The sequence below is a fragment of the Anopheles ziemanni genome, chromosome X (assembly GCF_943734765.1).
Source record: "Anopheles ziemanni chromosome X, idAnoZiCoDA_A2_x.2, whole genome shotgun sequence".
NCBI classification, from domain to species: domain Eukaryota; kingdom Metazoa; phylum Arthropoda; class Insecta; order Diptera; family Culicidae; genus Anopheles; species Anopheles ziemanni.
The window spans coordinates 11,715,176-11,741,220 of NC_080707.1; the positions used below are offsets into that span (position 1 = coordinate 11,715,176).

The 26,045-nt window shown below is 40.8% G+C and overlaps 2 protein-coding genes across 2 annotated transcripts in view; one reads left to right on the forward strand and one right to left on the reverse strand.

Moving 5' to 3' along the window:
• Positions 1–702: 702 nt before the first annotated feature.
• Positions 703–4,159, forward strand: LOC131291064 (fatty acid hydroxylase domain-containing protein 2). Its single transcript, XM_058320253.1, has 3 exons — positions 703–935; positions 2,102–2,806; positions 3,949–4,159. The coding sequence occupies exons 1-3, from the start codon at positions 703–705 to the stop codon at positions 4,103–4,105; spliced, it is 1,095 nt and encodes a 364-aa protein (XP_058176236.1). The 3' UTR covers positions 4,106–4,159.
• Positions 4,160–7,113: 2,954 nt separating this feature from the next.
• Positions 7,114–26,045, reverse strand: part of LOC131291066 (uncharacterized) — a 47,162-nt gene continuing 28,230 nt past the window's right edge. The window contains exons 4-11 of the mRNA XM_058320254.1: positions 19,757–20,131; positions 14,998–15,206; positions 14,731–14,922; positions 14,096–14,666; positions 12,505–12,918; positions 9,177–9,424; positions 8,943–9,107; positions 7,114–7,443 (exon numbers count right to left, since the gene is read on the reverse strand). Of these exons, the coding sequence (XP_058176237.1) occupies positions 7,183–7,443; positions 8,943–9,107; positions 9,177–9,424; positions 12,505–12,918; positions 14,096–14,666; positions 14,731–14,922; positions 14,998–15,206; positions 19,757–20,131 (2,435 nt within the window). The 3' untranslated portion in view covers positions 7,114–7,182. The remainder of the gene's footprint in view (positions 7,444–8,942; positions 9,108–9,176; positions 9,425–12,504; positions 12,919–14,095; positions 14,667–14,730; positions 14,923–14,997; positions 15,207–19,756; positions 20,132–26,045) is intronic.

Here is a 26,045-nt window from a genome sequence, read left to right on the forward strand (position 1 = left end):
TGAATGTACGACCATTTTTCCCACGCAATGTGCCTTGGACAACGGTGTGGAAGGTGGAGGGGAAACAGGGGATAGGGTTGCTTAAAGTGGTTTGAAATGATTGGAAACCTAAGCATTCGATTTGTTTCTCTCGTTTTTTTTTGACGAGAAAAGAGGATTTTCCGGCGTTATTGCGTAACAGTTGGTGTGTTTTGTTTTGATTTTCACGTTCTTCGGTTGGTTGTGTAAGTTGTTGTGATGGTTTTATGTAACGCGTCGGAGTGTCCCGCTTTTTCTGTGGCCAAAGCGCTGCTGCGTAGTTGCCCCGCAAAAGGGGAGGGGGCAATGCGGAAGCGCAAAGATGATCGTGAAGAAAAACCCCGGACCCGGGGACACAACAAAAAAGGGGAACCGCCGGGAGCAGCGGGGTCGGAAAATCGATTCATCGATTTTCCCACCAGCAGCGGTACACACAGGTGTGCCAAGAAAATAAACAACGCGGCAACATCAAAACAAATACACAAACACACGAGCGGAGGTCCTGCGATAGTGGGCAAGGCGATTTGATGACGCGTGTCGATTCCCGGTCGACGACTCCTTCGCAAACTCTCTATCAAACGTTCTTATCAGCCGGTTTTCGGGGCGGGTCTTTTACTTCATCGTTTGGTTCGTTTGAATTTGTTTTGCGCACTACACAAAAAAAAAAAAAATACCGGATCTAAGATGGACATGGACGCTGGCAACGTCTGCGTGGAGCCCGGGGCGACACCGGGACCGTCGGAGGAACCAGCGGACTCGGAACGGACGCAGCGGAAGATGTCCGTGGCGGCTCCTACTGCGACGTCGTCGTCGATTGAATCGCAGAATCCACGGCTGCTATCGTCGCTGTACAGCTTCCTGGTGATCGTCAGCTTCTTTCTGATTGGGTTTGCCGCGTTCCGCAACACGCTGACATGGTGAGAGTTGAAAACACGCACGACACATATCGGTTGGGCAAGGTTAAAGGTCAGCCTGTCTAGATGAGTACACAGTACGTCATTCTGGTAAGAGGAATACTGCGGAAACATTAGGAACTCTGCTTGGTCCTACCTGATATGCGGTAGTCCAAAACATTAAATGATAAGAACTGTTCTTTTAAGAGCTCTCTGAGCTCCCTCTACCAGAGTTATTCATAAACCTACATATTTTGAACTCACCAAAAGGTGGGTCAATTCACTGAGAGTAGCAAAAGTAAGCAGAGCCAATGATCGAATGGTTCACAATATTTTTATAAGAGACTCTGGACCTTTTTGACCTTCGACCATAGAACCTCAAAATTCTACGGCGCCAGAACAGAGACTTCTGAGATACGTAACTACTATTACTTAGAGTAATAGAAGTATCTCCATTATACAACAGGTATTCTGAAGCAAGCAAGGCTTAGTTCTTGGCGTGGCTGTAGGCAGAAGGTAGGGAATCATTGCAAATGTTTGAGAGAAAATATCACGCCCCTCAAGGTTGTACGGTTCAGCATGGAGACTTCTGCTGCTCACTTGCCTCTACTTGGAGTTGCGACAGTAAGCTGAGTCAAAGTTTTAATACTCCATACTCTTTTTCAACGTTACAAGATGAATATCTCCAAGGAGATATGTACCCCTTCTGATCGGTAGGTAAGAAAGGTTTAGTTCCTAATATTTTCCATTGGCAGAAAATAGAACCTCATAGCAATGTTTTGGTAGGATGAGTGTACCTGTGAAATATGAGGATTTCAGGTTCAGAATAGAGACTTCTACAACTCACTTGTCTCTACTTGGAATACAAGTAACCAAAGGACACGGGGGGAAGTACCCTTTCCGACCTACAGGTCCGAAAAGTTTTGTTCTTGGTTTTTCCATGGGTAGAAAAAAGAAGTGAGATATTCTGTTACATCTGAGGATTTCAGAATACCGTAGATCAAGAAGCTTTAAGGTTGTATGAGACATCTGCCACCTACTCGCGTAGATCCAGAGTCTCTGTAGGTCAGAAAAGCTTAGTTTTTAGCTGTGCTAAAGCAGAAAGGAATGAGTGCAGAGATCTAGGACCCACAACTGACCCTTCTGCTATGCTAGGGGGTGATAGTAACTCTGTCCGTTTTGGTGTGCAGGCATCTGCAGCGGTTCTGGGGTGCGTCGGGCGACTTCTGGCAGTCGCAATGGGACCGGTTCATCGACTTCACCGGCGACGACCCGGCCCGGCTGTGGGTGCTGAACACGACCATCTTCACCATGGCCGTGTACTGGCTGTTCGGTGGCATCTACACCCTGTTCGACGTCAGCTGCCGGCCGACCATCATCCGGCGGTACAAGATGCAGCCGGGCACGAACGAGCCGGTCGACCGGCGCCGGCTCGCCAAGGTCATCGCGACGGTGCTGATGAACCAGACCGTGGTGGGCGTCCCGATGGCGTACTGCATGTACCAGGCGATGCGCTTCCGCGGCCTGACCGACCTGCGCGAGCTGCCCACCTTCCACTGGGTGCTGGCCGAGCTGTCCTTCTGCATCTTCATCGAGGAGATCGGCTTCTACTACGCGCACCGGCTGCTGCACAGCCGCCACCTCTACCGGCACATCCACAAGCGGCACCACGAGTGGACGGCCCCGATCGCCATCACCGCCATCTACTGCCACCCGGTCGAGCACGTGTTCAGCAACCTGGTGCCGCCGTTCCTCGGCATCTTCATGCTCGGCAGCCACGTCGCCGTCGCCTGGCTCTGGTTCACGCTCGTCATCCTCTCGACCCTGAACGCGCACTCCGGCTACCACCTGCCGTTCTTTCCCAGTCCCGAGGCGCACGACTTTCATCATCTCAAGTAAGTGTTGAGCATAGCAACTCTTTTTAGAGATTTGAATCGCACTCCCGAATCGTCACGATGAGTCGAATCTTTTAGCTACTCTTTTTTTATTCAAAACTCGAAACATGAGTCATTAGTCCCCACAGCGATTTGAATCCCTAACAAGGTTCCTCCCAAGATTGAGTCGATTTGCACGCCATCTTGGAATTTTAATAGCCAACATAATAAAAATAGTGTTGTGCCTTATGAATCTTTACGTGAGTTTCATTCAGACGAATCTTTCACCTAAGATTCATTCAGATTGGTTCATGAATCTTCTGGGATTCGAATCATACAACATTGATGAATGATGATGATGATCTTTCAAAACTTTCATGAACATTCAGGAATCTTTTATGAATCATTCACGAATCATCAAGATTCCTTCCTTGAAGCGTCTCATCCCATTTTTTAAATCTTTAGAATTCACGAATCTCTCGTTAAAAGATTAATGAATCTCCAAACGAAATTTTTGGACTCAATACTATCGAGAAATGAAAGATACTGTGGCTGTTCCAACTCTTGAAGCAAGTTCATTCCTGTATCCTTGATCCTAAGTAGAGATTTGGATCCCAAGTAGAAGATTCGAATCCCAAGAGTGAGTAAAAGAGTCACTAGGCACCACAGAGAGTTGTATCTGTAATATGGAATTTAATCCTAAACAGCGATTGGACTCCCAACCAAATGAAAAAAAAACTTCATTTGAACACTTTCTCTCAAGTTTATTTACACTTTATATTACACTCATGGGCTCTCTGTCCCTGTCCTTGTTTGAGATTCAAATCCCTGATTGAGAATCGAGTCCCTAATTGAGACTCAATTTCTTGTACGAATTCAAATCTCTTTAGCGATTAGTAACTCTTTTCCTCACTATTTTGGATTCGAATCTCCATTTTGGATTCAAATCCTTCCTTAGAACTCGAGTAGCTTTGGTGACTAGTAACTCAGTTATCTACTGACTCACTCTTTTGGAGTTCGAGTCCATGTTAAGAGTCCATATGAAATAGGAGTCACAAAAACTATTCTTGAGGTTTTAAATAAATCAATTCAGTAGTAAGATTGAACTCACTCCAGGGTACTCTGTCACCTGATGACAATTTCTCCACCTTCCCGTTACGCAGGTTCAACCAGTGCTTCGGTGTGCTGGGAGTGCTGGATCGGTTGCACGGTACGGACGCGCTGTTCCGCACCACGAAGGCGTACGCCCGGCACATCATGATGCTGAGCTTCATACCGGCCCGCGAGGCATTCCCGGAGCCGGCCAAGAAGGCATTCTAGAGCTCCGCAATGGCAATGGCAGGTAGCAGTCACACCTCGCACATCACTCCACAACACAAACTCTCACCGCCCCGAAACCCACACCCAGTTGGGTAGTCCCCCTTTAGGCAGCGAGCTAGTACCAGGTGCAGATGGAGGATGGGACGGGGACGTCTTAGTACACGCGAAAAACCAGCGAACACGTGAAGGCAAATGAAAGCAAGAGCTGGAAACGACAGGAGTACAACGTTCGGTTCGGGGCAAACCGAAACCTCCGGAAGGCATCCGAAGAGTATAAATTTATCACATTTTTGACGCCCAGTAAAATATACACACATAGTAACATAGTCATCAAGAGGAAATTTAGTTTCAGTTTAGAAAGAAAGAAAAGTTCACATAAGTTTGATGATGTATGATAAATATAAGAGTAAATCCGAAATAAACAAAACGTGTAATATTTTGATTCAATTTCAGCATTTCAGACATTTTCGATCACGTGGTACGAAAGAGGCGAAGGAAAATTAAATTGTGGTGTTATTACATTGTATCAGAAATCTTCAAAATCTTCGTTTCAACCATGATTGTTTCATTTGTTTTTAGCAAAACCAATTTACATTTCAGCAAACAACTGTACGATTGTTCATTCTACAGAGAAGCTTGTACAGTATAATAAACAAGTTCGCGTAAGGCATTTTTTTCTTTTTTTTTGTTTTCTTTTTCAAACATACTTTCTTGCTCAATATTTTTGGATACTTTAATATTCTATGTATTTATTGTAGTAGTTGTATAATCGTATAAGCTGTTTCAAAGGAACAGAATTTTGAAAATAAATTCTGTTGGTTTCAGTTCCGGATGTAAAATACCCGGGTAAAGTAAGGATGTAAAGTCCGGGTGCTTGCTTTGTTGATCAGTTGAGTTGTTTGGTTGTAGACATTAAGATTAAAGCATTGTTTTGAGTAATTACCGAACATGTTACTTGGGAAACAAGTCTCGTAAGCCCTTAACGGGGTAGGCATGACCGAGAGGTCGTTACGCCAAGAAGAAGAAGAAGAAGTTACTTGAAGCACTTGAAGCAATGGGTTGTACCTTCACGTAAGCTTAACGTTGCTTAGCAAGCTCCAATGGTCGACGCAGCTTCACAACGAAAAAGCTTTATAACATAGCTTTCGAGCAACAAAGCTCGAACATACGTATTTTAAACTGCAAACGAATTTAAAAAAAAAACCTTTCATTGTTGGATTACTTTATTTTTCAATCGTTTATGATATGTATAAGGAGATTTTACAGAAGTAACTTTACTCATCGTTTGGAAAGTGATTACTGTAAAATCTACAAATACCGCAAATGTAATTGACCTTTTACATCTGATGTAAAATATTGTATGTGTTGAAACATTTATATTCTTGGATCAGAATTCAATATTTGTTTAAAATAAATGGAATATTTAACCTTTTAAATAATAGTATATATTCAATTCTTTAAGAAATATATAAATCGCAGTACGAGTAGAAACCAAATGTGCTAAAACAAACTTACCTGAAACTTATCTTAGCATCAAGAAAGGTATGCCTCGCATGTGCATCTTCTTAACATCTTGACTTCAACAACACGATTGAATAAAGATATTGCAGTACATAATAAACAAGTGCTCGTTTGTGTTTTGTTTTAATGTCTTTAATTTCTTCCGTTCGTTTCCATTTGCACCGGGTTTTTGCTTTCGTTTTTCATTACTCCTACCCGGTTCGCTTCCCGTTTCCCAAGCTTTACCCTACTTTCCCACGTTTTCTTTTGGAATATTGTTTCATTGTTTTCTGTTTTTGGGAACATTCACATTCACATTATTCTTCTTTGGTGGGAGTGTATGGCGGGTGGTGGGGGGATGCCGAAGTGGTGATTGGGGGCCCGACCAGGGGGGTTTCGGCAAAAAAGAGGGTCCACAGCAGGAAAAGCCTTGACGGTAGAGATGTATCCTCGCTCTAGGAGTTTCGCTAGGCCAAAAGTGTGCATCATTTGTCGTTAATTTGTTTGTTGTTTTATTGTTTCCAAGTTCCCTCCACACTTACACACACACACTCACAGTTACCTACACATATGAATGCAATAACACAGTGGCCCATTTCTGTGCGTGTTGGCGTGGACCGATCACTTAGAATGTACCAGTTAAGGGTAGTGACTCTTTGGGGCGCTGCAAAAACCCTCAAAAACCCTTTCGAGCAAAGGACATGAACGGGTCTTTACCTCCTTTTTTTATTTCCCCCACGCCCGAACTGGAACGACTGTTGCTTTTCCTTGTGTTGCTATATATTTTGTAGTTGACGCGCCAGACGCTCTTTGTACTCCCACTTGAAATTTAATATTTGTCTCTTCCCATTTTCCGCTACACTAACAACATTAAAAATTTTCCTACGGTTGAGGGTAAAAAACGGCTATGTTTATCTTGTCTTGCGTGTTCGTTTCGCATTCGGTTGGTTTGGAGTGGGACACTGGAAAGGATGAAAGGAACAACAACGGGAGGTGTGAGAAGGAGGAGTTGGGTGATTCACTAATCCCTAACAGCTCCATGACAGAATGGTGGAGCGACGGGATACGATACAGGTGACGAGCGGTATATTACGGAAATGGATACATAATTGTTGAGTTTGTGTCCACCATTTTTTTTCCCTTCCCTTCCCTAGCGTCCATTCTCTTCGCCTGCTTCGCATTGCAAATGGTGGACCCACCTTCGCCCGGTTCTGATATATTCATTCGTCAACGCGTTTCAGCGTTGTTTGCTTTTAACCTTTAAGCTCTACCTTTTGCTCCGGCTGTCTTACTCTGCTTATATCTCTTTGGAAATGAAGCTATGCTTCGGGATGCTGCGACTGAGCCATCCTGCTATCTACCTTAAAAAAGAATCAATTCCCATTCCCCTTCCTATCACTGCGTTCTTATTTTGTATGTTTCCTCTTGCAGTTAATTGTTTACCTCGGCAAACGACTCTTCCCTTACACAACACTGACACCTGGAATCTCTCTCTCATTTGGAACTGTTTGAAGCAACTAAATAGTGATTTACATTCAACGGACTGGAAAGCGAGCTTGGTCGTGGAGTGTGTCCACTCACTCCAAACCGTCGGCAACACCGTCGGAGGCGCCCTCCGGCAGCGTTCGGTTCAGCTCCTCCACCAAACGGAACGCGTCCTCGACGTCGAGCTCGTCCTCCGGCTCTTCGGGCGTCGGTTGCAGCTTGCCGGCCGCCGGATCGCCCTCCTCTCCGCCGCCCGCAGGTCGCATCAGCACCAGGAAGATGGAACCGCGCGCATTGCGCAGCAGCTCGATCACCTGCGCCGTCGGCATCGACTCGACCGAATCCTCGTTTACCTGTTTGGGATGGGTGAAAAGGCGAAAATGATAGATTTTTGCTCAATGCTGCATTATATTATTTATATGTTAATAAAATATCAGTGTGTTACATGTATATTAGTTCAACTATACGTGTTGTTTTATGCAGAATCGATAAAGCGTCGATTAAATTGGTTAGTTCCAGCTTGGGATTGAAATATGTCTGCGTTAGGTTTTTAAGACAATTTATAAAATGTATACAGGTTATAGGGCCGAATAAATCAATAAACTTGACATTGAAATTGTAAAAAGAACTTGGAAGCGATAGTTTTCATGACCGGGAAAATAACGAAGAATCCACAACTCAAAATCTTGTCAATAGTGTGCCAAATTAAATAATGCAATTAGAGTGATGAATATGAAACTAATAACTATTCCAACCACATTCGACTGACACAAAATAGACTAGTAGTTTTCATACAATATTCATTTAATAGGGTTAATATTACGGAAAAGCCAAACAAACTTTTAGGTTTGAAATGTTTAAAAAGCTATCGTTTATACCCAATTTGTTAAATTTTTCGATGGTGTATGTTACTCTTCTTTGTATGTGAAAAATAGGTATTCCTATTATATAAGTGAAACAAAGAATAACGTAACTGTAAATTAATGGCCTCTTAACATGAAATGGTTTTAAGATGTGTAGAACAGAAAATGATTGAAAAATATTTGGAAATCATTAAACTTTTTTTAGAAAACAAGTAGTGTAAATGGAAAATCCTTTTCAGTACAATTAAATATATTGAAAAAAAATCTATCCTTTTCTTCAGATTGCAGGCTGAAGATTGATCATTTATATACCATTTTCTATTTTTAGATTGTGTATGTTACTCTATTTTGTATGTAAAATATTTAAATTCCTATTATATAAGTAAAACAATAACGTAACTGTAAATTTAACTGGCCATTTAATTGGAAAATGTTTTAAAATTTGTGGAACAGAAAAAGAAAAGTTGGGAAAATAATTAAAGTTTTTTTTTAGAAAATAAGTAATACAAATTGAAACCCCTTTTCAGTACAATTAAATATATTTAAAAAAATAAACTAATTCCGAAATCGTGTAAGGGCATCAATTTTCTCAGATTGAAGGCTATCATTTATAAACGATTTTCGTTTTTCCGATGGTGTATGTTACTCTACTTTCTATGTAAAAAGATGAGAATTCCTGTGATATAAGTCAAACAATAAAGTAACTGTAAATTAATGGCCTTTTAACTTGAAATGGTTTTTAAATTTGTGGAATAATAAAAATAAAATATTAAAAGAATATCATTTTACTTAAAACTAAATCCGAAATGGTGTAAGGGCATTCCTTTTTCCTCAGATAGAATACTTATGTATTGTATTGATCTTAGTAAGGGAAGGTTTAAACAAGGAAATGCTTGCATTTTGCGTCAAGAGACCCGAGTATTATAAGCATTCAAACGGATTGGACTTAAAGTTAGTTGAAGTGAGATCGCGCATAGTTAGAGGCTTACCGATAGCAACACATCGCCGACACGCAGCCGTCCGTTTCGGGAGGCCACGCTGTCGGGATGGATGGCACTGATCACCGTCCGGGCCCGTCCGCTTCCGTCCGGCTCCGACTTGAGGCTGAAACCGAGCCGACTGTTCCATCCTTTGTGCAGGTCGGCGGTGAAAATCTGCAACGCGGGTGAGAAAAACGCGCATTTTAAGAACCACTGGAACTTTTATCAAGTGCGCAAGCTTACCTCGCATCCCTCAGTGTCCCGGCCAAGGGCAAGGGCCGCGTAGTGCTCGTACAGTTCGATCTCGGTGGTGGGTGTGGTGGAGCGGGTGGCCCCCAAGCTGCAGCTCGGCGTTTCCGACGCGACGGTCAGATCCGGCGTCACGGATTGGGCCCGGGTCGCATCGTGGTTCGGCTGCAGTCCACCACCGCCACCGCCGTCCTCTCCGTCCAGCATGCTTGCGCCGTACCATTTCAGCAGGCTTTGCTTTCCTACGGCAACCACAACGAAACAAACATTATTGAGATACCAGGACAAAATTCAATCTAAATCATTAAGTCACACCTCGAGAGTAAAAATAAATTCTTAAATGATGTCATAAAACCTCCAATAAAATCAATTCAAGTGTATAAGGGAGCCCACTCTACAGAACAACAAAATCATTTCTAGACTTAAATAGTCTTATCGTGAGAACTTAACCAAGCCAGAAGAATCTCTTTAAGTACACAAGAAAACCATACGTTAACAACAAAGTTATGAGTAAGGTCACACAAATTCAGATACAATTTGTTGTTATTTAGAAATGCAAAAGAATGCCAAGAAAATATCATAGACAAAATATAATATTGTACTTCGAAATATGATGACGTACCATATTAATGTAAAAAATAAGGAGTTGCAAACACTTTGCGAAATAATTATACATTTATAATATGACCCAAATTTACTCTTATTCATATATAAACGCTAACACTGTACGAGTATTTCATGATACAAAAAACGTTTGGTAGGATTTCGTAAAATTCCATTTTCGTATATAAATGGAATGATTGATGTCTATATAATTTTGGCTGAACCATACTTGAAACAAAAAATGAATAATTATGTCATTAAAAATGGATTCCAATAGCTTAAGTCCTTCAACGTTTTCAGATCGTTTAGGATGAAACAAATATTGTTAGAACCCCTCTAAAACTGGTAGTACATTTTACTACTGCTCTTCTGCTACATCATGTTATTTCCTCCAGAATTTTAGGTTTTGCATCTGATAATGGGTGATTGATCAGTTCTTCTGCATCACATACTTCGATATGATTTGTTTTCATATTTGTTTTGTTTTATGTTTGTTTTTTCGATTCCAATAACCACTTCATTTAAGTTTTCTTCACTTTTTATGACATCAAAATGGCACTTCAATGGCAGTCTACAGTTTTAATAATTCCTCCTAAGTGGATATGGTTTTAAGGGAAGGTTTTAAGACGGACTTAACGACATATTCAAAGACCATTTAAGTTAACAATGCTTTTAGACTCACTGGTCGGTTTTATAGCTATCTTCGTCAAGCCATGCAAAATTTCATTTCTGCTACACATTTTGAAAAGTATTTTATCAAGTTTCAAAACTATGTGCAGTTTGATTTAATTGTAGCTAAAAATAAAAATAGCGCAAACTTTTGCACAACTGATAAATACGTTTGAAATTTTTAAAATTTTAGTATTTAATCTAATGTCAGAATGACAAATTGTAAATCATATTTTTATTGCTATTATTGAGAAGATTTGCTGCAATCAAGCGCCGAACTTTCCGTCTACCAACAACTGGGCGCCTCCATATTGACAGATTAAACCACGTGTTGTAAGAAATACAAAGGAAAGCTGACAAACAGAGCTCTGGATTTGTAGTCGTTCAAAGTAGTTGAGCAAACAAAAACAGTGTGCAAAAAGGTACGTTCCTGGTAGGTTTTATGATAGTTTACAAATAATTGGCAATATTTTTACAAAAAATGTTATTACCGTAGAAGCACCATACTTGGCGCGGGTCCAAACTTGGCGCACTTTCTAATATTTTCTTCGATATTAGACTATTTCCAAATAATTTCAGCCTAAAATATGGAGTTAAATATTTGTTTATGTTTGTACAATACATCCGCATCAAAACATGTTATTGGTTTTTAGTTATTGAATGTATATATAATTAAATGAAAAAATCTATCTCACAAGTGCGCCAATTTTTACTCGCGTTAGCAACGCTGCTTAGGAGTGGGTTCAACTGTTTCCAATAATTTATACGCAAAGGAAAAATTATTAGGGATTTTATTTATCAGAAACTGTTAAAAAGTAAGTATTTTCAATGAATCGTGGTTAGATTCGGTGCTTTTTGAGATTTTTATGCTAATTTTGAAGCGAACAATTTTGCGCCAAGTTTGGCTCACATGTGTTCCTAATTATTCACCGTGGAGAATATGACTGTTTGCGCTGCTAGATATTTTTGAATCATAGAAGGCTTTGATGAATAAGATTATAAAAGTTTGCGATGAGATAGTTTTATTTCCACGAGAGAAGCCAAAGTCCGCTGCAAAAAAAGCTAAATTGTTTTTTAAATTGCTGTTGAAAAGTGTTTCTATTGGTTTAAGTTGACTTTTGAATATAGCTGTTGAATTCAATGAACTACATCCATTTTGTTTTAAGTGCGCCAAATTAGGAACACATCGCGCCAAGTAAGGAACATTGCAAAAACCATGCGCCAAGTTAGGAACATAATGTGCCACACAAAGAGTTTCTGAAACTTGAAGAAATAACAATTTTAGAGTTTCTCACTTATTTTTCTTATATTCTATGGTAGTTAGGCTAGCACTGTGCAAAAAATGGTATGATTTGACCGAACATTTTTTTTGTTATTCAACTTGTTATGCAGAATTTCCTTAACCGCGCCAAATATGGTACATCTACGGTACTCATTCTTCGTAATAATCGTAGCATAGACTACGGAACTGTTCAGTTCAAATTGGCTGTACCGTTTCTGAGAAGGATTCTTCGAAACTATTGGGTAGTCGTAGAGCAGCAACATTCGTGTTAGGAAAGTCTGAAACCTGACAGAAACCATTATCTCGGGATATTCCAACCATATCAACCATGTCTTTCACTAATAGTACCAAGCAACAATTTTTTTGTGGATTTGTTAATTTTGAAACCTTTAGAGTAGTTAGATTGATGCTGCATTGATTTTGTTACAATTTTAGGCATCAATCATAGAGGAATAAAATTCATTGTTATCAATTCAAAATGTTCTAAAATTAACCTTAAAACCAGATACTTGGTCCCACTTGCAACTTTCAGCGTGTTAATTATAATTTTTTAAAGAGTAATTTATAAGTTCACTTTACTTGAATTAAAAAGAACTACGCAATCGAACTAATTATAGAAAAACGAACAAAATTTAAATTTCTTGCAGCTTTCTGTACAAAATATTAATCCCATACGATATGATATTGACAAAAATGTGAAATATTTGGGTTTGAACTTCATCCCCGACACTTCACTCTATTCGATCTACAAAGCCTCCGGCGTCTTACCTCCCTGCTGTACGGCGTCGACCAACTCCGACGGGCCGCTGCTTGCCGGCACGTTGACGGACGAGTAGAGCGGGGACTTGCGGGCGAAGTGCTGCACGTAGATCGCATCGGTGTACGCGTCCTCGCCGGCCTGCAGGTCCCGGTCGGTTTTGCACGCGACCAGGAACGTCTCGCACGGCAGGCTGGTGAAGTCCCGGCCCGCTTCCGGCGCCTCTCCCCGGTCGGGGGCGTTGGGAGTGCTGGTCGCGTCACCACCACCACCGCACGACGCGTCCAGGTCGAGGAAGGTTGGTCGCGAAAGTGGCACCCCTGTCGAGCCGTCGCCATCACCGTCGCCGAGAAGCTGCCCCTCGCCGCTGCACTCCTCCGCGAGCAGATAATCCAGCTCCCAGTCACTGTAGTACCGCTCGTCATCTGGTGGAACGCGAGCGAAGGAAACAGATCAGTTTGGTGAACATTCATAAAACACAGAGACGCACACAAAAGTAACACTGTTCACCCTAAACCCTCGCTTTTTTCGCTTCACTTCTCAAATGTTGCCCTCAACAGACATAACATTCAGTAACTAAACTTATTGTTTATAACAGGGGTCGCCAACTAATTTTATCCGGCTGGTACTAACATTTAAGTACTTCATACTAAAAACCCATAAAATTCAAGTTTTTTTTTACCATAATGAAGATTAAAATTGATGAACGAGTTGTTCAATACCAGGTGGCTTAACTTTTTGCTATCGTATCGTATTTTATCCATCGTATTTTTATTATTGATCATACTAAAATATCGTTGCGTCGTGAGTCTCGTCCAAAATCCGACAGTTCCGTTGATTCAAAAGGGTTTAGTATTGCTTTGAAAACATCAAATCATCGTTTAAGGTATCCGGGCCGCGTTTTCGGTTTCTCTTTAATCATCTGGCCCTTTTGGAAAGCGCGTTCCGACTCCTGCCGTAAATGATGATTACCTTAACCCTTTTGAATAGAGTATCAACATTCTAAATGGTAAAGTAACATTTGAAAGAGCGGTAAGATAAAATATAAGAAATTGTATCATTAAACATTCTTGGACATTTTCATACTTCTTTTCGTTGAATTTTGATATATTAACATTTTTTTTTGATCAGTTGTGCTGTTAATTAATTTCTTTAATTGTACTTTAAAATAATTCCCTACTCAAATTATTTTAGTATATCTTTGTTTTACCGGCTTACTCTCAGTAGTGAAAATGACTTGTTCAATATTGCTAGTCTTATATCTAAATGGATTTAAAAACTAAGTTTTTGCCTCTGGATTTTGGACGAGACCCATGAGACTGTTTGAAATTTAAATTTTCCTTTTTCTGAAAAACAAAGTTGGCATCTTGACAACGAACAAATACAGTAAAAATTTAGATAGGTTTTTGTATGAAGCATTAACATTTTCTTACGGGCCGTACTTTGCCGACCCCTGGTTTAAGATATCCGGCCCGCGCTTTTGGTATCGTATTTAATCAACTGGCCCTTTTCAGGAACTGTATGCCGACCTCTGCTTTAGAGCATTGACCCAACCACCAGCTAATTGTAACGGTGGTGAGATGGCGGTGCGACGTCACGTACCTTGGCTGGCGTTGGAGGCCGCATCGGAGCAGCTGTCGGGATAGTTGCAGCTCTGTTGGCCACCGGTGGTGCCATGCGGGCGCCGATGGGCCGGAAGCCCCCCACGTCGCAGTCGCCGGGAGTTGGCGTCTTCGGCTTTGGCTGCCGGATCGGAGTGTTCGGTGGTGTGTTGCTGGCATTGTTGCTGCTGCTGCTGTTGTTGGCGGGTGGCGGCAAGCGCTGAGAGGAGACTGCGAGCCTCGGGCCGGAGACACACCTTGGGGCGTGCGCATCGGTCGGCGGAACCGGGGCGGGACGAGCTGAGGGAATCGGAGTCGGCCGACGATGGATCGCGGTACAACCGCAACAGCACGACGTCGGCCGCCCGGCGCAGGAACAGCACCGCTTCCGAGTGCGTCATCGACGAGATCGGCACATGGTTGACCTCGAGGATGCGGTCACCGGGCCGGATGCGGCCGTCGGTGAGCGCTGGCTCGCGCATCAGCATTCGCACGTAGTGGCCGTGCACCGATTCGTCGCTCAGCGTGAAACCCAGCGAGCCCTGCTGCTTGGTCAGCACTATCTCGAACTCCTGCAAGGCGTTAAGAAGAGTTGAGCTTTAAGAGGAACATAAGAGAGAGAGAGAAGGGACTTACCCCAGTCAGCGAAACCGGTGACTCCTGGGCTACCGGCTGCGGCCGAGGGAAGTACTCGCTCGAGAGCGTCACCCGAAGAGGCGGCTTGGGCGGTTCGGTCTGGGGTGACAGCTGCAGGTGTTGGTCACCCTTCGGCCGCGCGACGGTGAGGGTCATTTCGTCCGCGGCACTCCGGAGCACCACCAGGGCTTGCTGGAATGGAAGGAGGAACGCGTGAAACATGGCACTTAATTTCCAGACCATGCGAGAGGTGTCAGATTTACTTACAAAGTTCGTGAGCCCCGTGAGCGGACAGCCGTTCACCTCGAGCAGGATGTCGCCCGACTGGAGCAGCCCGGTAGCCCACGCCGCCTGGTGCGGAAAGATCCGCTTGATCCGGATCAGTCCCGGGTACGAGGCCGCCGAATCGATGCCACCGGATACGGACAGCCCGACGCCTCGCGGGCCCTTGGTCAGCGAAACGTAGAAGATGCAATCTGAGGACAACCGGAGAGATGAGCAACCGTTAGAAACAATCCACACAACTCGAAATCGTTAATAGATAGTCAGAGATAGAATATTGATAGTATTTGTATTGGTTACAGTTATTTAAAATTATTTGGTACAAATATCATACAAATGCAATTGCAGAGTAGATAAATGTAACACTTTGGAAGATGAAATGGTTTTTTTACAAATGGAATATATATCAACAGTAAAAACGAAAGAATGCCGCAAAACACTGAATAGTTAGACTTATCCAATGTTAAATGAAATTGCAAATCCAGTATAATTTCCCCCTAATTCTGGAACCAGGAGTTTAGTTACGAATCCTGGTTGAATCACTCAAAAGATATGAGAACCGTTGCAATAAATGGAAACTAACGGAATCGACCTTGAGAAGAATAAAGAACTCAAGCTTAAAAGAAACTAAATTGTTAAAATAAACAGTTAAGTTAAACACTTGCATCCTTACCACGAAAACTGATCAAAAGCATGAAACTAACACTACAACTCAATCGTTATGTCAAACGGAAACTTGTTTTATGGATGTACTGTTATATTTATCCAATGCTGATCCTTTTTCCAAGATGATGAAAGAATCACTCGAAAGATGAGTTGCAATAAAATGAAGCTACGTCATAAACATTCCTAAACCATATTTTTTTAACGGAATCGAGTTTAAAAAGAATAAAGAACTCTACTAATTGATAAAGAACTAAATTAAAGTTATATAATTTAACTACTTGTTTTATTAATGGAACAGTGTACCGTTATACTTAACGAATGTTTATTCTTGCTCGAAGCTGAAGTAAGTCATTTTATGAATATGTTTTAAAGAAACCAGTGGGAACACAGTGAGAAGAAAACAGGAGCTGACAGGATAATAATATCAATAATAAACAAAAAGATCTGTAACCTTTTTTCTGCTGGAAACTTGTTGAAAAAAAAAACCTATGCAGCCAATTTATTGCCAATGTTTGCCCAGTGTTAAGTCAATGATTAAAAATAAACATTGACCTATTAAGAATCGAATATTCCAAAAGGACTAGAGAAAGTAATTGTGGCTTTAGAAAAAAAGGAAATAAATAAAGCTTGCAGCAAACAGTGGAGCTTGTAGTTCAGTAAGTGGGAACTACATAAATTCAAGCAGCAGAAGCGATTTATTTCACACTTTGGCAATGACAACACTTCGAGCGGTGTTTCGGTGTCGTGATACTTTGGCAAAAAGCAAACGCAAGAAAAATGCGCTTCTGCATCTGGCGTTCGTTCTTTCGGGTAAAACTAACAGTCGAAACGCAACGGGTGGGAAAAAAAGTTACCCAACGTGCCCGCGGGGTGACGAGTTGAAGGAGAAAAGGAAAAGAACCAGCAGAAATACCGAAAGCAACACAGCTGCGTTACTAACTGCGTTGGGAACGGCCCAAACAATCCAACTGTAGACGATCGCATCCACTTTACCTTCACCAGCGTTCCACCGCGACTTTCCATTCGTCCGTCCGGCGGGTATGAGTTCAGATGATAAATTTCAGCGAATAAATCCGAGAGAAAATAATAATAAAACAATAAACCGGTACAGCGAAGCGCGGGGCCCCTTCCAAAAACCAAGGGCCGTAGACGTCCCCCGCAGGGCAACAGTGAATAAATTTATTGTACATCAATTTCTCTCAACTCAGCGAAAGAGAACGACACTCACACACACACAAGACCGGGAAAAATAAATTTCCCAAAATTTACTCTAACAACAGACTCCCCGCCGGGGCTAAAAGCACACCGGAGCAAAACCGGAATCGGGAATAACCGCAGGCACCGGCACCGGGCGCCTCCATCGCACAGTGGGCGCTGACGAAACACGGGCGCGGGTAGAAATAATCTGCATTATGCGACGCCCTGTTTGAGGTTTTGCGTGCGCTCGCCGTCTAGACGGTGGGAGACACACACTTTAATGTTATTGGATTTGTTTTGTAATGCTCATCATTTTCCATGTTGCAATAGAAATTGTCTATCGCGCCCTCCCCACGGTTGAAGCACAGTGTCGTTTCGCTTGTCAGACGATAGGAGGGGCAAAAACAAAAAAGGAAGTCTGTTCTTGCCAGGCCGTTGTTGATTTATATTTACTTTCCGTTTGTTGGTATCTTTTTTTTGTTGTGTGTGTGTGTGATGCCCGCTCATAGTTGCCATAATTTCGGGGATGGGATGTAGTTGTTTGTTAGATTGCACGAAATTGGATTGCTTTGCATTACAAATATATGAATAAAAATAAAACAAACGCTGCCGCCCCGGAATGGCACTAAACACACACACACACACACACACAGAAAAACTGAAACAAAAACTGTCGCCCTGCGAAAGTGAACAAAAAAAACGGAAACTTCTCCAACGGTTACAATATAGGATGACTTTCCTCCGCCCTGCGTTGGACAACTTTTTTTTTCACGCAACCCCCCGCTCCCCATTGTCTCCTCTTTTCTGTCCTTCCCGTTTTCCCCCATTTCGGTGGTAATGATCCATCTGTTGCTATGAATCAGATCGGAGCGCGCTCGTTTCCATTCCACTTTTCTTTTTTTTTTGTTTTGTTTTTTGTAGTTTGTTATCCGCTCCTGAGCCCACTCAGCATTCGATTTGGATTTGCGCTATGGAAAAAAAGCGAGCCTAATCTTATTCGCCCACAAATTTGAAAAGGATAATGGAATGTCATTTTCCCCTCCGCCCGGAAAGGGGTTTTACGCCTTTCCGTTTGTTGGTTAGTTTCCGGTGGGGGGTTTTCGCTTTGCAGTTCATTTAACTTTTTCTATTTTGGACCACCGAAACGGTTTGAAATGTTAGCTCAATCTTTATGTCAACGAACGTGGGTTTGGATTTGACTTGCAAAAAATCAATATTTTCAACATCGGTAAAACTGGAAAAAAATCATTGTCATGCGTGATAACTTTTTTTAATACGATTTTTACCACTTTTCAAAAGTAGTAGCGATAGCAAAAATCATTAACAACACACTGTTTGAACAAACTAAACACAAAATAACTACTGTGCAACACGAATTTTTCAAAAGACAAAGCTTTTCGAAATTGTTGATTATTCTTTGACAACACTGAACTATGATAACTCTTTATGCAGATTTCGGTAAAGCTTTTGGTCGCATTGACAACCCTATTTTATTATTTAAATTACAAAAACTTGCAGTGAAATCTAACTTTCGTCTTTCTAAAATGGATGGAATCTAACCCAACTGATCGTAAACAAATTGTTAGATGTAATTGTAATTGAATCTTGGCTTACTTCTTTTCATCATGTTTGTCAATGATATTTTTTGCATTCTCCAGTTTCTTGTTTCTAGTTTTGTTCTTCGTGTTTCTTGAAATCAAAGACGTTAATGCTGTATGGCTATTCCGGGAAGAAACCAACAAATTTTACACTTGGTACAACTGAGCAAAGGAAAGTGCCACAATCATACTCTAAGCAGGAAACGTAACACCTCTACAATTGCAATAAATCTAGGAACCCAGGCAGTAGGTAGCTACGAAAAAGTAAGGGACTTGGGGGTCATTGTAGATTCCCTCAGAATAACGTTACAATAGGATGGGCTAGTAGCATGGTTGGATATAGAAAGCGTTTTAGTATCAGTTTCCAAGATCCATATACATTAAAAAGGTTATAAAATGCCTACGTCGGATCTATTCTGAAATATTGTAGTATTGTTTGGTCACTGTAGAGATTCTAACGACAAAATTAAATTGAATGAGTCCATAGATCTTAAAATGTTAAACTCAAAGCTTTAAAATTATTTTAAATCCAACCATCGGTAATCATTATCTTTAATTTAACAGTTTTAACTAAACCTAGAAATGAGTTATCTTTAAGATTTTGTTTGGTTTACTTGTTTTACGACAAATAAGCAAAAAAAAAAACTAGTGGACAGCATTCAATGAATGAATAAATAAATACCCATGTACGTCACATATTCTGAATAGATTTTTTGTCGATTACTATTTCGTTCCTTTTGTTCAGATGGTTGTAGAACTCTTCCAACCTTAACAAAGGTAATTAACATATTAACTTAAGTGCTCCAATGTGTTGCAAATTGCGAAAAGGGTAGTTATAATGGTAGTTTAAAGATGCTTATGAAGTGCAAACGATAAACAACAAAAAGAAAAGAAGTAAAGTAGTTCAGTGTTTTAGAAAAATCGGTTGACTACCGATAGTGTTAGCGTTTCAATTTGCAATATTAAGTAATTAAAAAACATCACCGATATCACTTTTCAAAAACACAAAAACTTATTGATCCGTACAAAATGTGCGACATTCCCGCTCGTATGGATTTGTAGAATTTAACAGTATCAATTCGCGTTGTTTGAAGCAATCTTTAAGCAAATCTTTTAATTTTCTCTTAGTTTATCACACTTCATTTAAAAAAATAATACTCAAATGTGAACTGACACTTACGTTGAATGGTTTAACTTTCAAAATACATGTAAGAAAACAACGACCTCCTCCCAATTGCCTTCGGTTCAGGCAGGTGTTATGAAAAGTAGGCTAAGCTACTCACCCTCGGTGATGAAACTGTAGGGACCGACGAGCTGCAAGTGTTGGGCCGCGGTGTCCCTGTCGGCGGTATCATTCGCGCCGGAAGACTGGTCGGTCTGCGCAACGGCGGGTGCTCCTTGGGAGCCATCGTCAACTCGATGGCCCTCAGCGAGGGATGGTGTGTGCATGGCGGAAGCGCGCTGAGCCGCGGAAGACGCAAGGATCTCGTTGTACTGGGCCTCGTGGATGAGCAGCAACGGAGGCGGCAGCTCGTCCTCGGGAGATCGCTCGCTTCCGTAGCCCTGATCGCAGCCGGCGTCAACGTTTGTCCTGTGCAGCGGAAGCTTTAACTGCAGATGATGGTGTAGCTGTTGGTGCTGCTGCTGGAGGCCGGATTCTGTAAAGGTTTCAATAGACCGGTTTACTTTCGCGTATCGAAACACAAGAAGAAGAAAATCATACACAAAACACTACGAGAAAAAGCAACTTCACACACATATGACATCTCACTTGCATACCGGCTTTGTAATCTAAGGAGCCATAGACAATGAAAAAAAATCCAGCATAACTGCTCCCTAATTCCGGAACCAGGAACTAAGTTACGAGTCCTGGATCAGTTACGTAAAAGAGATCAGGATCATTGCACAAAAAATAAATGATACGTTATAAAATATGTCAAACCATATTTTGTTAAGAGAATTTGGAATAAACTTAGATCGTTAGAGAAGATAAAACAAGAAATGCCCTAACAAGAAACAGATGATAACGCACGAAACGAAAACTACGACCTAGTAGTTGCAAATATATGTAAATCAAATGTAAATGTTGTACCACTCATACGGTGCCTTTAGTTTGATAAAAAAAAAAATGCAAGATAACGAACGGAAAGGTCTCATCAAGCATCTGTTTATTCAATAATATTAATTCTGATCCGGTACGCCTCAGGTAACGTCAAATAAACTGAAAGCTTAAAATTACCATTTGAAGGAAACCCTTTGTTGAAAGATAAAAATTAAAGAAAAAAAAACTTTAAATCTTTTACTTTTCTTTGCCTATTCGAGCGAGAGCAGCATTTTTAAATTATACGATCGATTTAATATGATTACCATGTTGAGTACCATGGCTATCGTTTTTGATAGGCAGCTGCCATTTGTTCTAAAAAGTTTTTGTCTCATAAATAAATGAAAATGCAACATAACAACTTCAGTAATACTTAAACCAATTGTTCGCAAAGCTAAGTCTTTGCTTAGCCTTCGAAAACCGTCGGTTTAATAAATGTTACAAACAAGTATTATCAAAAACGATTGTACTAAAACAGGGTGGTAAAATCGCTTGGCAAGAACGTGTTAAAGACAGAAACGTGAGTTAAGGATAAAAAAACATACACTACATAACTTTTTCATCTCTCCAATGTTTATTATTGTTTCTTATCAGATAAAGCAATTGTGCAAAATCATAAAAACAATTCTACATTTAAAAGTTGAATTCTAAGCATTTTTCAAACATCTCTTTTAGAACAATTATTTCATTTTAAATCCTTCTCTTACATCATAACTATTGTCAATTTTCATTATTGAAATGCAATCCAGATAGTTGAGTAGCGGTCATTCTGTACGTTTTCAAACTCATTACGAAAGGAAAGTTAAGAAGTATATGTTTTAAAACTATATTGCAAGAGGATAAGCTCCAGTGACAGCATTGTGATGTAATGAAAAAAGTAAATCTGAACAAATTGAACATCACATACCCAATACTTTGTTTCGCACTGTTCTATGAAATATGTAGAAGAATCAATTTCTTCATTACATAATGGAAAAACAAAATTCTGTTTAACACGTTGACTGTCATGACTATCATTTTTCATAGCCAGCTGTCATTAGTTTTAAAAAGTTTTTGTCCCACAAATCAATGAAAATGCAACATAAAAATTATAATAATATTTAATATCAACTCTTTGGGAAGCTAGGTTTTTGCTTAGTCTTCAAAAATCGTTGGTTTAATAAATGTTATAAACAAATTATAATAAAAAAGCTTGTACTAAAAAAGTGTGTTAAAAATATACAAATTTTAATATTTTATGAAGCTGTAAAAAGCGATTACAGTTGAAAATTTCAGATAATAACTAGTCCCAGGGATAGTTTTCGAAACGGAACATAGTTGTAATGGTGACGATACAGTGTTCCAGCTGGTGCATATGGACACCATTTCAACCGAAACGGTATCGGCAGTAGGTGCACCGACAAAAAAAAAAAAGCGTTAATAATGGCACGGACGTTCGTCTAGTCCACGTGACCAATAAACACGAAAGATAAACATGAAAAGAACAAAACCAAACAAACGGAAAATCGGTACCAAGGGAGAAGAAAAGCATAATTTTCATTTCAAATTTCTGTGGTTAGTAAGTTATTGACCCTGCCCTTCTGCGTGAGTGTTTGAACTCGCTCGCTGACTGACCGTTATTACCCCCGCGGGTGGGTGTGTGTGGTGGAAAACCATGAGTCGTTTTTCTTGTTGCATCGCGTTCGGGGTGTGTGTGTTTTTCCCTTTCGACTCGTAAGTTCGTTACGTGCAAGTGCAGACCGAAACATCCAACGCCGTATGTCGCTCCGGCGCTCCCCTGGCGAATCTCGCCGGCTGGAAGGCAAACTTTGGCCGTGGTTTACGTTCGATTATCTATTGCCTGCCTGAGCTGCCATGCACGCGGTTGTACGGTGGCGAAAACTTCGGCGAAAAACGGTTTAGTGGAAGTGGCCGCACGCCCCGAACGCTTCGGAGTGCATGTACCGCACGGGAAGGTAATGATTCTCGACGATTCCCCACTAAGAGCCGGGCGACCGTAATCTAGTTTGATCAAACATTTCTGTGGCATTAAGCTAAGGTTAAGCGAAAGGTGGGGAACCATGTTCTGCTACCGTCGGGGGTTTTTTGGGGCAGACTTGCTCCGTAAATTAATGGTGCAGCTCGTCGAACGTCGGGGCACATACACATCGCTGGTGCGAGTTCGCGTGGAATGCAAAAAGTTTCGCACTTAGTTCCCGCGACGCCAACTCCGAGAAACCGCGAGGGAGTCCTGGCAAGGGTGGAAAATGCGGAAAGAAGCAGCACGTCGCAAGGACGCTGAACTTAAAGCGACCGACAAGCTCCTGCTAAGGTACACTTTTCCCCATTTCAGCCAAGTGTTACCCGGCGCAGTCCGAAATTAGCGCTTGAACTGCAGACACACCCTGCCCCATCTAACTAAAGATTACGAGTTCTTAACGTCGTTGCTCGCTAGTTGCGAAATTGGCTAGTTTCGGGTGCGCACAGGAGCCCGCCGGAAAAGGGGGGGGGGGGGGGGAAGGGACGGTTACCCGTGAGCCGTCGTAAGGTGGATAAACTTTTTCGAGTATAATTCTTGGATACAACAGCACCCACACACGTTTCCTGGTGCAGTTTGAATCGGTCGTACGTACCTTTCCAAATTCACGAGGGCAGGTCTGTCCAACCCACACGATGAACAAATATAAATGCGTTTATCTCAGTTGTCCGGAAAGTCTCTAAATTAAATAGTCCTTAGAAAAACCACATCACCCATCCATTTCGTGGTTGACAGTAGCATTCAACATTAGCCATTAGACCTCCATAGCAGTAGTAGGACTCGTTGTAGACAATATTAATAACCGCATCTTTTGAAGAGCCTTATTTTGCTTGGTTTTTTTTAACACGTTGCGTACCAAGCGTTTTCGCACAATTTTTAGTACAATTTTTTAAATTACAATTTGTTTTAAATATTTGTTAAACCGATGGTTTTCGAAGGCCAAGCAAAAACTTAACTTACCAAAAAACTTATTTTTAATATTACTATAAATTTTATGTTGTATTTTCATTTATTTATGGGTCAAACACTTTTTAGAACTAGAACTGCTGTCACCCATATTTGGGTGACGCGGTACGGAACGTGTTAAATTATCAAACATCATTGTACTAAAAACATCTAAATCTAAAACAGTGCGACAGTCAAAGTGTTAAAAATAAAGGTTAATTAGTAAAGGACATAGAAAATATCGAAACACTAGACTGGCTATGTAATATTGCATGTTGGGAGCAAACAACTATAAACTTAGCAAGGCATGAAATGAATCAGGCGAACACAAACTAAACCGTACATTTTCAACAAAAACGTTGTAAAGAAAACCAATAAACGTAGTCTAATTGAAAATAGCTTTAACACGTTGACTGCCATGTCACCCAAAAGTGGGTTACAGCAAAACTCAGTTCTAAAAAGTGTTTGTCCCATAAATAAATGAAAATGTGACATTAAAATTATACTGATATTTTATTTCAATTCTTTGGGAAGCTAAGTTTTAGCCTACCCTTCAAAAATTGCTGGTTTATTCAATGTTATAAACAAATTATATTTAAAAAAATTGTTCTAAAAATGTGTGCTAAAAACGCTTGGCAGTCAAGGTGTTAACACGTTGACTGCCATGGCGGTCATTTCTTATAACCAGCTGCCATTAGTTCTAAAAAGTTTATAGCCCATAAATAAGTGAGAATCCAGCATAAAAACCATAGAAACATTAAAAATGAATTCTTTGGGAAGCTAACTATTTGTTTAGCCTTCAAAAAACATTGGTTTAATGAGTGTTTTAAACAAATTTAATCAAAGAAGATTGTGCTAAAAACGCTTGTCAACGTTGTAGGCTGTAGAAGTTGTAAAGAATTAAGCTTAGATAAGTTTAGTCTATTTACAATTGGAATGAAAACAAGTCTAGGTATCTGTTTTACAAAAAAAATCGAAACCCAAAAGTGGGTGACAGCAAAAATCAGTTCTAAAAAGTGTTTGACCCATAAATAAATGAAAATTCAACATAAAAATTATAGTAATATTTTATATAAATTCTTTGGGAATCTAAGTTTTTGCTTAGCCTTCAAAAATCGTTGGTTTAATAAATATTATAAACAAATTATATTAATAAAGATTGTACTAAAAAAGTGTGCTAAAAACGCTTGGCAGTCAACGTGATAACTAGGTGCATTACCACTAGTGATTAGTTTAAGAAAGGCTCAAACTTGCCTCAATATCTACAAATAAATGAACAAATATAATATATATAATATTTGCACAAGTTTTTGTACAATCATGTTTGACACAGTTTGATTATAAAATTACGTAAACTAAAGTTGCTAGAAAACTAAGTAAAGACTTTATTTCGTTTTTTAATCAGTGCATTACTATACAAGTTCCTAAACGTTGACTGCCAAGCGTTTTAAATCCACATTTTTAGTACAAATTTGCTTACATTTTTTGTGGGTGAAAATGGGTGAAGAAACCTCAGACTTAAAAATGGTAGAAGTTACAAGGAATCCATAGAAACAACTCAGACCCGTCAATTGACTAGTGGTGAGCAACAATACTAATTTATTCAATTGAAGAAAATAAGGAAAGAAGTAAGAAAAAACAGGTTGGATTTTTCCGTTTTGTATTGCAGCTTCAAACTTATGAAAAGCGGATAATTCTAAAAACCCGCATCAGTGGGTCGTTAGATGTTGGATGTAATGGCGTGTTTTGCCCGCCACAACGTGGAGCGTTGGCATTCGCTTCCTCGCGATTGTTGGAAATTTGTCACCAATTACAGGATGGCTTACGGCTTCATCGCCATCGCACATTGGTGGTGGTGGTGGGAGATGTGAAAAAAACAACTTCTCACCGGGTTCGACGTATCTGCGTTGGCCAAACGCCAACAGTTGCCCGCCACCCGTAGGGCAAAAAACTCTACGTACACACACACACACACACACACACACACACACACATACACAAAAGGAAAAATGGGGGAACTTCAATTTGATGGCCGCTTCATTGGTACCTAGGAAGTAAAAGTTAGTCGCGCGTTAGAACATAGAGAGATGGGAAGGTTCCGACCAGACCAGGCTAGCCCGGTGTGGGGGAAAGGGAAGGGCGGGTGGTTGCGGCATGGCGGTGGCAGTTGTGTGCTGCTATATCCCAAGGATTATGGGCATTTGTTGGGCGGTAACGACAGCAACTTTTGCTCACGGATCACCGAACTCGGAACCGTTATCATCTTTTCCGTTTCCCCCCCCCCCCCCCCATCGTACAGCCGGGTTGGGGAAGGCAAAAAACATGCTCCTGATGTGTGTGTGTGTATTTATGTGTATGTGTGAGAGAAAGGAGGCTGGGTGTGTACGGTGTCCTTGCTACACGAGCCTGTCGCTTTCAAGATGAGCGCTGTACAAGAATTACACAAATTTATAGTGTATTTTGATATTAATGAAATTCGCCCCCTCCCTCTCCCTCCCCCTTCCCCCAC

Coding starts and splice junctions, on each gene's coding strand:
- LOC131291064 (XM_058320253.1), top strand. CDS start 703: ATGGACATGGACGCTGGCAACGTCTGCGTGGAGCCCGGGGCGACACCG. Junction 936..2,101: donor TTCCGCAACACGCTGACATG/GTGAGAGTTGAA, acceptor TTTGGTGTGCAG/GCATCTGCAGCGGTTCTGGG. Junction 2,807..3,948: donor CACGACTTTCATCATCTCAA/GTAAGTGTTGAG, acceptor CCCGTTACGCAG/GTTCAACCAGTGCTTCGGTG.